This window comes from Mobula hypostoma, chromosome 5, assembly GCF_963921235.1.
Source record: "Mobula hypostoma chromosome 5, sMobHyp1.1, whole genome shotgun sequence".
NCBI classification, from domain to species: Eukaryota; Metazoa; Chordata; class Chondrichthyes; order Myliobatiformes; family Myliobatidae; genus Mobula; species Mobula hypostoma.
Window position 1 is genome coordinate 134,564,776 of NC_086101.1, and position 12,221 is coordinate 134,576,996.

At 42.9% G+C, this 12,221-nt stretch overlaps 1 protein-coding gene across 3 annotated transcripts in view; it reads left to right on the forward strand.

The window, feature by feature from the left end:
* si:ch211-12e13.12 (PALM2-AKAP2 fusion protein) overlaps nucleotides 1–12,221 on the forward strand; it is a 392,124-nt gene that overhangs the window by 370,792 nt on the left and 9,111 nt on the right. For all 3 annotated transcript variants that reach the window (XM_063048937.1, XM_063048940.1, XM_063048938.1), the window contains one exon: nucleotides 1,407–1,594. In XM_063048937.1, the coding sequence (XP_062905007.1) occupies nucleotides 1,407–1,594 (188 nt within the window). The remainder of the gene's footprint in view (nucleotides 1–1,406; nucleotides 1,595–12,221) is intronic.

Consider the following 12,221-nt stretch of genomic DNA (forward strand, 5'->3'; position numbering starts at 1 on the left):
AGACTGTGGGTATTAATACAAAAAGGTCACCAAGAGCAGTTTGCACGGCTCTGCGAAAGAATGCGGAGGTGCTGACTGGAAGACTGTAGACAAAGTGGTATAAAAGGTTGCATGATGGTCATAAATCTCCATTGTACCTTCAGGTCCAAAGGAAACATTCAGTTTAATCTGCAGGAATTATTATTCACCACAGTCTTATGAACCATGATAATCCTCATCACATTATACATTCCACTTTGCTGTTTTTACATTGGATTACACATGCACAACACAGAACCTGCTTCTCAACCATGAATACACTTCAATAGTAACTGACCCGCAATGCATATTGTTTTCCTCTATAATTCAAATTGTGTCTAAGAAAAAGCTGCTGTTATAACATAACTAAGTGAGAGATGAACTTGGCTCTGGAAAGTAATTTCTGTTATCCTTCTTGTAATAGGCAAGTTTGCTCTGTGTGAGGGAAGAGCAGAACTAGGGTTATGGAACATTGTCTCCATCTCTCACAATGATACTCACTGGAAACCATGGCGATGCTGAATTTACTCATGTACAGCAAACAAACCACCTCTTGCACTATTATTGACTTGTTTCTGATTTTCCTTTTGCACTTGGATCTTGTTTTGCAATCTTGTATAAATTCACGCTCCAGGTGTTAACTGAACCTACGTGCTTGTGATGCTCTCACAACCAAGTTTTTCCATGGTATCCATGGTTTCCATGGTACCTCTGCACATGGTAATAAATTCAACTTGAAAAATGCAGTAATAGATTCAAAGTATGATAATAGTGTCAAAGTTGAGTTTATTGTCCTATGCACAAGTACAGGTATGCACAGGTGATATAAAAGAAAAACTCCTTGCAGCAGGCCCACAGGTACATAACATTGGATAACCATCATCAGGGTCTTGGCCCGACACATCAACTGTTTATTCCCCTCCATAGGTGCTGCCTGACTTGCTGAATTCCTCCAGCAATTTTGTGTGTGTTGCTCAATATTCCCAGCATCTGCAGAATCTCTTGGGTTTATGGTTGAATGGAAATGACTGTTCTTGAACCTGGGGTGAGGAATTTCAGGTGTCTGTACCTGCTGCTTGATGGTAGCTGTGAGAAAATGGCATGGCCTGGATGGTGGGGATCTACACCTTGAGTGCGTTTTGTTTCAATGTACGTTGTGTTGGAAATTTCTTCTTTTATACCTGAATAACTTTTGATCTGAGGACAATCAGTATAGTAACCAAAGTAGCTAGGAGAGAATTCTAAAAGTTGGTGCTGCTCATAGCTATCAGATTTCAATGTCCTTCTCCTGTTTTTTTTTTAAGAAGACCTCTACCCAGGCATTGCATAGAATATATTAATAAATTCGTTGAAAAATCCCTCTTGCTATTCCTCCCTTTTCTGTGCAGGGAAAATGGAAAAATCCAGTCCAGTGTCACCAGTGACAGAACGCCCGGTGCCCTCTCCACGGTCTGATCCCACACCTGTGGATCAGCAAACTTCAGGACAGTCTCGTTCCAGAGGCCTGATGGAGACATTACTGGAAGACTATGAAGTACAGAAGGTTAAGCGGCGAGAGAGGCGGGACGAGCCCAATGTAAGCACTTGTGTTTCTCATAACCGTAATGAATGTTAAGACGCTTGTAGTCTTGCTTTGAATCCCACTGCCATTGACAGTTAGACTTGGCATTCTCTACGAAAGAGATGGAGCTCTTTGAAATAATGCAGGGGATTATATGCATGAAAAGAAGTTGTTTTCACCTGAGATGGAGTTCAGTGCTAAGTTAGGTAGCTAGTAATAAACGCAAAGTATTCTGCAGTATTGTGTGGAACTCACTAAATGTTAGGAGTAGTGGTGTCTAATAGCGCAGATGCACTAAAGGAAAATTAGAGGCTACAGTTTGGGAGGAGGTACAGGAGCATGAAGCCACACATTTACTGGTTTAGGAACAGCTTCTTCCCCTCGGCCATCAGATTGCTGAGAGTGAATGCACGAACACTACCTCACTATTTTTGCTCTCAATTTGCACTATTTATTTAACTTAATTTATGTATACTTATTGTAATTTATAGTTTGTTTTTATGTATTGCACTGCACTGTAGCCACAAAATAACAAATTTCACAACAAATGTCAGTAATACTAAATCTGATTCTGATTCTGAGAGGGGAGAATTAGATTGGAATTACAGAGAAAGAAGCTGGATCTTTTGTGGAGCACAAACTCAGCGTTGCTGCTGTTTTACCAAGTGCCCTATGTCTGTGCTGTAATTTCTATACAGAGTGTTGCCAGCAGCATTTATATAAGAAGCTATATTGGACTAGGATCTCTCCTGGTGTTTACCTGATCTAGACTGGGATCTCTCCTGGTGTTTCCCTGATCTTGTCTAGGATCTTTCCTGGTGTTAACCTGATTTAGACTAGGATCTCTCCTTGTGTTAACCTGATCTAGATTGCAATCTCACCTGGTGTCTCCCTGATCTAGATTGCGATCTCTCCTGGTGTTTCCCTGATCTAGACTGGGATCTCTCCTGGTGTTTACCTGATCTTGACTAGTATCTCTCCTTGTGCTTCCCTAATCTTGTCTAGGATCTCTCCTGGTGTTTACCCAATTTAAGCTATGATCTCTCCTCGTGCTTTCCTGATCTTGACAAGGATCTCTCTCAGTGTTTACCTGATCTAGACTAGGATCTCACCTGGTGTTCCCTGATCTAGAACATGATCTCTCCTTGTGCTTCCCTGATCTGGACTAGGATCTCTCCTGGTGTTTCCCTAATCGAGACTAGGATCTCTCAGGGTTGCCCTAGAGTTCCAGGAACTCAACATGTGCTATCCTGAGAGGCTGGATAAACTTGGGTTGTTTTCTTTGGAGCAGCGGAGGCTGAGGGGAGATCTGATAGAGGTTTATAAGATTATGAGAGGCATAGAGTGGACAGAGAGTATCCTTTTCCCAGGGTAGAAATGTCTAATACCAGAGGACATGCTTTGACAGTGAGAGGGAGTAGGTTCAAAGGGGATGTGAGGGGTACATTTTTTACTGAGAGAGTTGTGTATGCCTGGAATGGTGATAGAGACAAATATATGAGGGGCTTTTAAGAGACATTTAGATAGGCACATGAGTATGAGGAAGATGGAGAAATATGGACATTGTGTAGGTAGACGGGATTAGCTTTTGGGTTTTTTTCGGTTTCTGGTTTGGTACCACATTGTACGACAAAGCACCTGTTCCTTGCTGTAGTTGTTCCATGTTATATGTTCTATTAATCACCAGGGTTACCACACCCAAGAACGGTCACAAATACACAAGAAAATCTTTATTTTCTTACCTTGTTCATTATGTTGGAGATGGGGAGCATTGTTGTGGGGTGGTGTTGAGAGATCTTGGTGTACATTCGATCACCACTGGCTACCTAGCACCAAGCCAAGTGAGTCAGTGGCCAGAAAATCCCTGATTTGTGACTAGCTGTTCAAGCTGTTTATGTATCCACCTCAGGGGTAAAGAGAGGTGACCATATCACATGGATGAATGTGGACGTTCGTTTTGTCACCTCCGAACTGGAATGTGGTTCTGTTTTCAGCTCAGTCGATGCCAGTGACCTTGGCATCGTTAGATTTAGCCGGTTGTGATTGGCTGGTGGAACATTCAGGAAACCTTTTAACAGTGCAGGTTAGCGCTTCGATGAGATGAAGAGATTGTTGAGTGGGGATAGCAGGACCCACAATATAAGAGACCAAGAGTTTAATGACAGCACAAACGCAATGAGAAATTGTGGACAGACTTCCATAGCATCACTGAGAGTGGTACCAAAAGTCTTATTTCTGTACTCCTGTTTTGGAAGTGTTTCTGCAGATGAGCAGGTTATCCAACGTGCCACCTTGTCTAACCCCTTTCTGCTCCCCCCCCCCATGTGTGCATCTCTTCACTCTGCATTGCATGATAAGCGCATTGTCTCAAGGACAGAAATATTATCATGAGCTTGTCAAAATGTTTCTGAATTTCTCACCTCACATGTTGAAAGTGATAATAAGTTCAGTACATGATAAAAAAAACAGATAAATTTTCTCATCCATCTGACATTCCTGCTATAATCCCATAATCAGCCTTCCCTGTAAATCATATCCCTACCCATATCCCATCACTTTTCCTCCATGTGAATCTCTCATTCAGTCCCCAGTATCTGGTCTTCACTGCAGATATTTTTTGCACTCAGCCTGCATAACAGGATCTCTCCTGACCATCTCACCCCACCGCATAGATAGATCTTCCTACCCCACCAGGGGCACTGCAAACATGCCCCCTTCAAAATCTCAAAGTATCAAATGTCGGACTCCTTCTGTGATGTGAAACCCAGTATACTGTACATATGCCTACACACACATGTTAGATAACCCTGACCAACACACACAAAATGATGGAGAAACTCAGCAGGTCAGGCAGCATCTATGGAAATGAATAGACCGTTGATGTTTCAGGCCAAGACCCTTCTTCGGAACTCTAAATAATCCTGAACAAGTCTGTCCTTAAAAGAATGGCTTAAAATGAACATCTGTATAAACACTAATCTCAAACATGTTATTCAACTTGGATATCATGCTTATGCAGGAAAGGTTTCTCAATATTCTCAAATGTTGCTGTCACTCTTTTGAAGGATGACTAATAATTACCAGTTCCTTTTCTCTATCGGTACACCAGCATTCTTTTCTCTGTCAGGGTCACTTCACAACTATCCTGTCTGTTGCTTGCTGTTAATCAGCTGTAACCAGCATCTATGACTTCTGCATTACATATTTTGATAGGGCAGGATAATTGATAGAGTGGTTAAGTTGCTAGATTTGAGATTTGTGTACAGTTGGACGCAAGTTCAAACCCCACATGAGCAACTGATAAAAGCAAGTAATCAAATACAGACTGAAAAGCAACAGTGCCTTGGAACTGTTGTCCAAAGTGGCCTAGCAAGCCAGTCAGCATTAAGGTTCACATTAAAAGCTGGCCTTGCCAAAGATACTCACATTTGTGAAGAAGTTAAAAGTATCGCTAGTTTTTGCTAGGCAGAATTTAATGTGCTTCCAGCATAGAATTAGTTGGATAAAATTTATAACAGTAGAACCAGCCATTCAGTTCTACTAGCCTAAGATGATCTTTACTGTCAAAATCAGCCTCCTTTGTCCCCCACCCCACCCCAGCTCTCCGTCTTCTGTCACTGTACCTTCTATTCCATTCTCACTCTTGTGAAATGCTTTGTGAGAAATCACCTGATTTCTCCTTAAGCATATTTCTGATATGGATCTCAGACCTTCCCTACAACAGTACTTCAGACTTTATAAAGGACCTTCTCCTCAATTCCTGGTCGGACATACTAGAGATTATCTCACACCTTCTTGTAACTTCCCTCAGCCCCAACCATTCGGGGAGGAGAGCCCCTATCTGGCAAATCTCGGGTGATCAGTTTAACCTCTCTTTCTGGGGCAGTCAGATTAGATATTCAAAGTGTTGCAATTTAGAGATTTCAAGGAGCAGCAGCAGTTCAGAGGAGGGTGGTGAGAGAGATTTCTAGAACATTGGGCCTCGGCATGTGAATGCACGTATAATTTGTAAAGGTTACGACAGAAAGCAAAGATGTATTCACATGGCAGGCAGGTTGATGCTTAGCAGACGTGGTTTTAATGTACATAGCGACAGAATGGACAATGTGGAGAAATTCCTCTTAATCCTCAGCACCTCCTTTCCTCCCTACCTTCCCCCACCCCTCCTCTCCTTCCCCTTATCTCCACTCTCCTCCTCCTCTTCTTCTCCTATCCTCCACATTTCTCCTCCCCTTTGTCTCCCTCCCTTCTACCCAGAAATTTCCTGCCAGGAGATTCACTGCAAGGTAAATTTCAGCTTCAGTGACAAGCCATTTTCCCTTCCCAGCCCACCACTCTGCCATTGTACGTCAGCTGCTCGATTGGGATAATCGCAAGGGAAGGGGGTCTGGTACCAGACGCTCAATTAGAAGGGTACCCCATTCAATAAAGGGCCTTTGTCAACTGTTATTTGCGTAGAAACCAACTCAGTCCCACAGACAAACACCCCTGTTCATTACCTTCCAGCTGATCATAGCTGTGGGCATTTGCCCCTGCCCTCAAACACTTGCAACTCTGTCGCCAGAAATCTTAACTGACCTCAAGTCACTGGCATGGACCAGATGGGCCAAATGGCCTGTTTCCATGCTGTGTGACTCTCACTCAGAAGCAGCAGGATAAGGATCTGTTTAGGAATGAGCACCATGTCCTCTCCTTTGAGCCACATGAGGGGAAAGGTGTCTCAATAGTGGAGGAGAAAGTGAAATCCATTTGTATTTAAAATGAAGTACAAATACTATTCAGCCTGCACGCGATGGGTATCCTCCCATTTTCTGTATACTCGTGTGTCTGTCTAAAAGCCTCTGGATTACCACCACCATATCTGCTTCCACCATGCCCCCCGACAGCTCGTTCCAGGCACCTACCACCTCCCTCTCACCTTAAATTCAAGTCCTTCAGTGTTTGACTTTTTCCAAGGGCAGAAGTGATTCTGACCAGCCCCAATGAGTATCTGTACTAATCCCCTTTTTATGTAGATTGGGTAGCCAGTGTTGCAATGTGTGACTCATTGCTTTATTAACAATAATGGTAGAATGCAAAGGAATTTAAAAACAAAGATTAACGTCCAAGTTATAAATACAGTACAACTTTCAAAGGGCACTCCATTGCAGTACTTGAGGGAGTGCTTCCTCAGAAATGCCAATAAATGAATGCTCGACTACTCACTGACACAGTTATGGAGTCCAGAGTAATACAGTACAGAAACAGGCTTTTTGGCCCAACTGGTTTATGTCAACCTCAGATCCTCCCTGCTTAGTCCCTGTTTCCCATGTCTCTGACCATTTATTCTAGGAACTCACTACCCTCTGTGTAAAGAAGTTACCTCTTCGGGCTCTCGAATGTCTCCCCTCTTAACTTGTATCTGTGCTCTCGAGGTTTGGGCTCCCCAACCCTAGGGAAAATACTAACCATTCATCTTATTTGTACCCCTCATGATTTTATAAACTTCTATGATGTCTCCTCTCCTTCTGCTGTGCTCCAAGGATGTCCAACCTCTCCCTAGAACTCAGACCCTCTAGTACAGGTAGCATCCTCGTCAATCTCTTCTGCATCCTCTCCAGCTTGACGACGTCTTTCCTATACTGGGTGACCAAAACTGTACACAATACTTCAAGTGTAGTCTCACCAATAACTGTTATAACTGCAACATACTGTCCACATTTCCTAAACCTGGTGCCCTGGCTGACAAAGACCATTGGCTAAACGCCTTCTTGACTACCCTGTCTATTCAGCGAATTGTGCTTTTGTCCTCCCAGGTCCCTCTGTTCCACAACACTCATCAGTGCTTTGCTATTGAGTGCACAATCCTACCCTGGTCTGACTGTCCAAATGCATCAATTCACATTCATCTAAGTCAAAAGCCATTCACTATTCCTCTGCCCATCTCCCTTGCTGATCAAGATGTCTCTGCAATTCACTGTAACCTGTTTCATTATCAACAAGACTCCCTAATTTAGTATCATCAGCCAACTTGCTAATCATGCCATGGTTCAGTCACATACAAATTATTTACATTGATAGTAATCTGGAGATCACTAACCTGCATTTCAATTTCTTACACAACTCCCTCTGCTCACTCAACAGGACTCCATGTCTTGTTCTACATGGGTCACTTGTACCAACATGTGTAACGACCTCTGGCCGTTCGCCCTCCCCCTCGAGGATTTTCTACAGCTGCTCAGAGACATCCTTGTCCCTGGCACCTGGGGGGAAACACACCATCCTGACAGCTCTCTGCAGCCTCAGACCCTCATGCCTCTCCCCCCTCACTATTGAGTCTCCTATCACTCTCAGCCTATCTGCTTGTACCTCACCCTTCAGCCTCAGAGCCAGTCACAGTACCAGAGACCTGACTACTGCTGTTAAACCTTGAAAGAACACACTCCTCAAAGGTATCTGAAAGGATACAGCTGTTAGTGACGGGAATGGCCACAGAGGAGCCATTCACTGACTGCCTAGACCCTTTATTTCTCCTGGTGGTCGTCCACCTATCTGAAGCCTGTAAACCCACAATTTCCCAGATGATCCTGAGTATTAAGGATAAACAACAAAATAAAACTTTACCTGCTCTTACCTCTGTCTTCTCACTGAAGCCTTTTTAAAGAGCAGCTTTCTTGCCCCACATCTGAGCCACTTAGTCCACCTCAAAGCTGAATCTGTTTTAATATCACTGACCTATGTGGTGAACAACAAATTTCACAATGTATATCAGTGGTGGTAAACCGGGTTCTGATTCGTCTGGAGGATGGAATCAAGGGAGGGAGGTGGGGAGGGGAACTGGTGAAAGGCATGCGTTGATGAAGGGCAGATGGAGAGGTGGGGAGAAGGGAAAGAGGTGGGGTTCTGCTGGATCAGGAGGAGAGAGTGAAATGGGACGGAGGGGGAGCACATTACAAGAAGTTTGAAAGTTCAGTGTTCATGCTGTCAAGCTGGAGATTGCCCACACCATGGCCTGGCAGTGTAGGAGGCTGTGGACAGGCATACCAGTCTGGGAATGTGAAGTAGAATTGAATTGGCTGGCCATCAGGAGAATTAAGTGAAGTGATCAGCTATGTCCTAAAGACACGAAAGCTGTGATAGAAACAGAAATTTACCTTTTAAATTGATGCACTAATGGAGAAGTGGTAGAACCTTTCATTGGTCTGGGGTTTGTGAGAGAGAGAATGAAAGTACTGAAATAAACAGTCTGTTGCAGAAACGTTTCATGCATATCTTCCGCAATTATTTTATCACTTTCACCCAGACGTGAAGTTTTGTGAGCAAGTTGTATTTTATTTCAAATAAAAATGCTTTTTCTACAGTTCAGTACAAATAGATATGTTCTCCATTTAAAGTGAAAGAGGAAAGAGGAAGCCCTAAGATGTTCTGCTATTTTAACGTTGAACTGTTTTACATGGTACAGATGGAGTAATTAATCAGCCTCGCCACAGATGGGGAACCTGGGAATGTGAGTTTTGTAAAGTTGCAATGGTTCAAGTATTAATTAGTTAATCCACAACCCATTTCTCATTAGTTATAAATCTGCCTAACCATTAATCCCTCTCTCTCCCTCATTCATATGCTTCATTTTTAACTTGCCTAATCAATCCCTGCCTACAGCCCAAATATGGGCTGCCCACCAACCGGCAGCTACTGACGAGCTGATGTTCAACACGCTTCTTGACATGTGTCCATCATTAACAATAGAACCATCTCTTTCCAAGGCTACAGGGGTCATGGGAATATCCCCCGAAGCGACTCATTCAGCCAACATCGGCAAAGTGACCATTGATCTGTCGTGGGTGGGTTATTCTCAATACACTCCTGTGACCCTGGTCTTCACTCCCATACACTTAACAAGAAGCACTTGTAGGGTTAAAATGTCTATAACCATTAAGCAAACTTGGGATACAAAACCTTGGTACTTTGTGGCTATGTCTATTTACCTGCGAGTCACATTATGTACGATGGCAAAACAAAATCCACAACACCCAGTCAATACAATTCCCTCAATACTGCCAACACTGAGAGATCCCACTGATTGACGGTGAAACTAGAAGCATCTTCTGTGACCTCCACATGGTAAGGTGGGTGTACTTTAGCAACTAATACATCTGCAATACTAGAACAGGGCTAAAAGGGCTCATTAATGACAGCTTGTTGGAGTGATTTGGGTAAATAGAACCACCAAATATTACAGAACAAAAACAGACTATTTAGCCCAGAAAATCCATGCCAGCTGAACATTACCAGTCATAACCGCAAGCTCTTGATCTATGACCCACCAGCCTCTCAAGCCTGCCCCTTTATCCTGAGGTACTCTATGTTTTAATTACATTTGCCCTCTCTCATTTTATGGCTGGCTAACGATTAAAGCTGAACTGAAAGAAAAGACAAGGGTGACTCTCTTAAATATGGCTCACATTATATAATGCAGTGGGGGAGGTGCAGTTCTTTGAACTGTAATTGCATGAGAATCCTATCCTTGCTCCATGTCCCTCAGCCACAAGAATCTCAAACCAAGGGTATGATTGTGGGACAACAGCTTGATGATCATTTAGGAATGAAAGCACTCCACTAGGAAGGTTGGGAATTTACCAGTTTACAGGATTGGGCATGCTTAGTCATTGAGGATAACCAATACTGAGATTGATTGTTTTGAGAATCATAGGTTTTTGGGATTGGACTGTGATCTAATTGAATGGCAGAGCAGATTTGAGGAAACATGTGACCTATTCCTGCTTCGTTTTCCTCCCCAGAAAATCTGGAAGTGTTGATAGGGTACAAGATAAATTCAATTTTTTTTTTCTTACTTGACACAATCCCACACCTCACCAAATGTTCTTTGCTCTTCTGTTACCATGTGGAGATTAGATTGAATTGACACTGAATCAAAATCAGCATGGGCGATGATGGCAGGTCTATAGGGGGAGAAAGTGCTTCCAATTCCTCCGTAGCCCACTTCGTGTTAACTGCAGCTGAATTCTGAGGATTTGTAACCCAAGTGTTCAACATTCTTTATAATATAAAAACTGATGACGCACGTCTCTAATTCTGCCTAGGCTGGGATCAAACGTGGTACCTGGTATCAGCTATATTTGATGTATTGTTGGACCGCACATTACAGCAGCACACTCTCTTTAGAAATTAATTGGAATACTGGCTTCAAGTAAATGTGTCAAGTGTCAGTAAGCCTTGAATGGGTGTGTGTGAGAGCAGAGACATTTCCATTTGCACTGAGTCTGACCACCACTTTGTGAGGTGATAGATATTCAATGTGTGCAACATTCACCTGTCACTCCTTTATAAAATTACTGTACCTATCCTATGGAAAAGGATCACTCCACCAAATTAATAAATAACCTCAAGAAAATCAAAGTTATTCAGAATTGAATCGTTCATTCTAAACATATGAAATTCTGCAGATGCTGGAAATCTTGAGCAGCTCACACAAAATGGCAGAGGAACTTGTAAGTGTGTTTATTTCCCTAAATAGATGTCACCTGACTTGCCGGATTCCTCCAGCATTTTGTGTGTGTTGCTCAATTAATCATTCATTCTGCTTTTTTCCAATTAATGGTGTTTATAATGTGGGTCAGTTTAAAAGTGTCCACATTGGAACAAGAAGGCTCATATTCCCTTTTTCTGGATTGGTGTTGTTCACAAGAGGAAGACTGAAGCACAGTTTCAACATGGAGGATGGATACCACCCCGTAGCATTGTGAACCAATCCAGCCTAGGAAGGTCAATAGTGTACTGTATTTAACCTGCTCTTTACTTAAGCAGCCACTTTCTCCTCAAAGTGACCTCCCAGTTGAGTTGGGATTAATGATTTGCAGAGCTAATTTCTGATTTAAATGGTTTTCAGTTTATTATCAGAGAACATATACAGTATACAACCTGAAATTCTTAGTCTTCGCAGACATCCATGATAAACGGAAGAACCCCAAAAGAATGAACGACAGAAAAACGTTAGATCACCAAAGCCCCCACTCCCCCTTCCCCGCCCAAGCAGCAACAAAGCATCGGCACTACCCCCTTCCCCCCACACTTATTTCAGCAAAAAGCATCAGCACCCACCACCCATCAAGCGAGCAATGGCAAAGCCCCAAAAGAGAGACCATGATCCACAGTCCAACAATAACTATTGTTCACCTGACAGTTCGACTCTCTCCCCCTCCCCCTCCCCTTCATTTCACAGCAAAAGGGGAGACCAACAACAGTCGCTGTTGCGATGTTACGGTCTGCCACATCGCTTTTTATCCTGAGGTTCTCCAACTCGAGAATCGGCGGCAAGCTCTCCCCCGCCATTGGGACATTGTGTCTGAAATGAGGTTGAAAGATAAAGCCAGCGGTGAAAGGGATATCGATACTTCAGTCTGTGTCTATGAGTTACACAATACCCCTCACTCCATTGGAAGAAGGCCTGGTTAGTGACATCGTAATATTATCAATGTATGTCTACTTGGCCTTTATTAGTGATCGATCAATTTCCCAGTGAAAGCTAACTGGTATTGCCAGTTTTTTTTGAACTATTTAGAATTATAATACGGAGTAATTGAAAAATACAATTATCAGTGCACGTAGGTTGTTATATTTACTTTTAATGGTTTCCTCAGCTCAC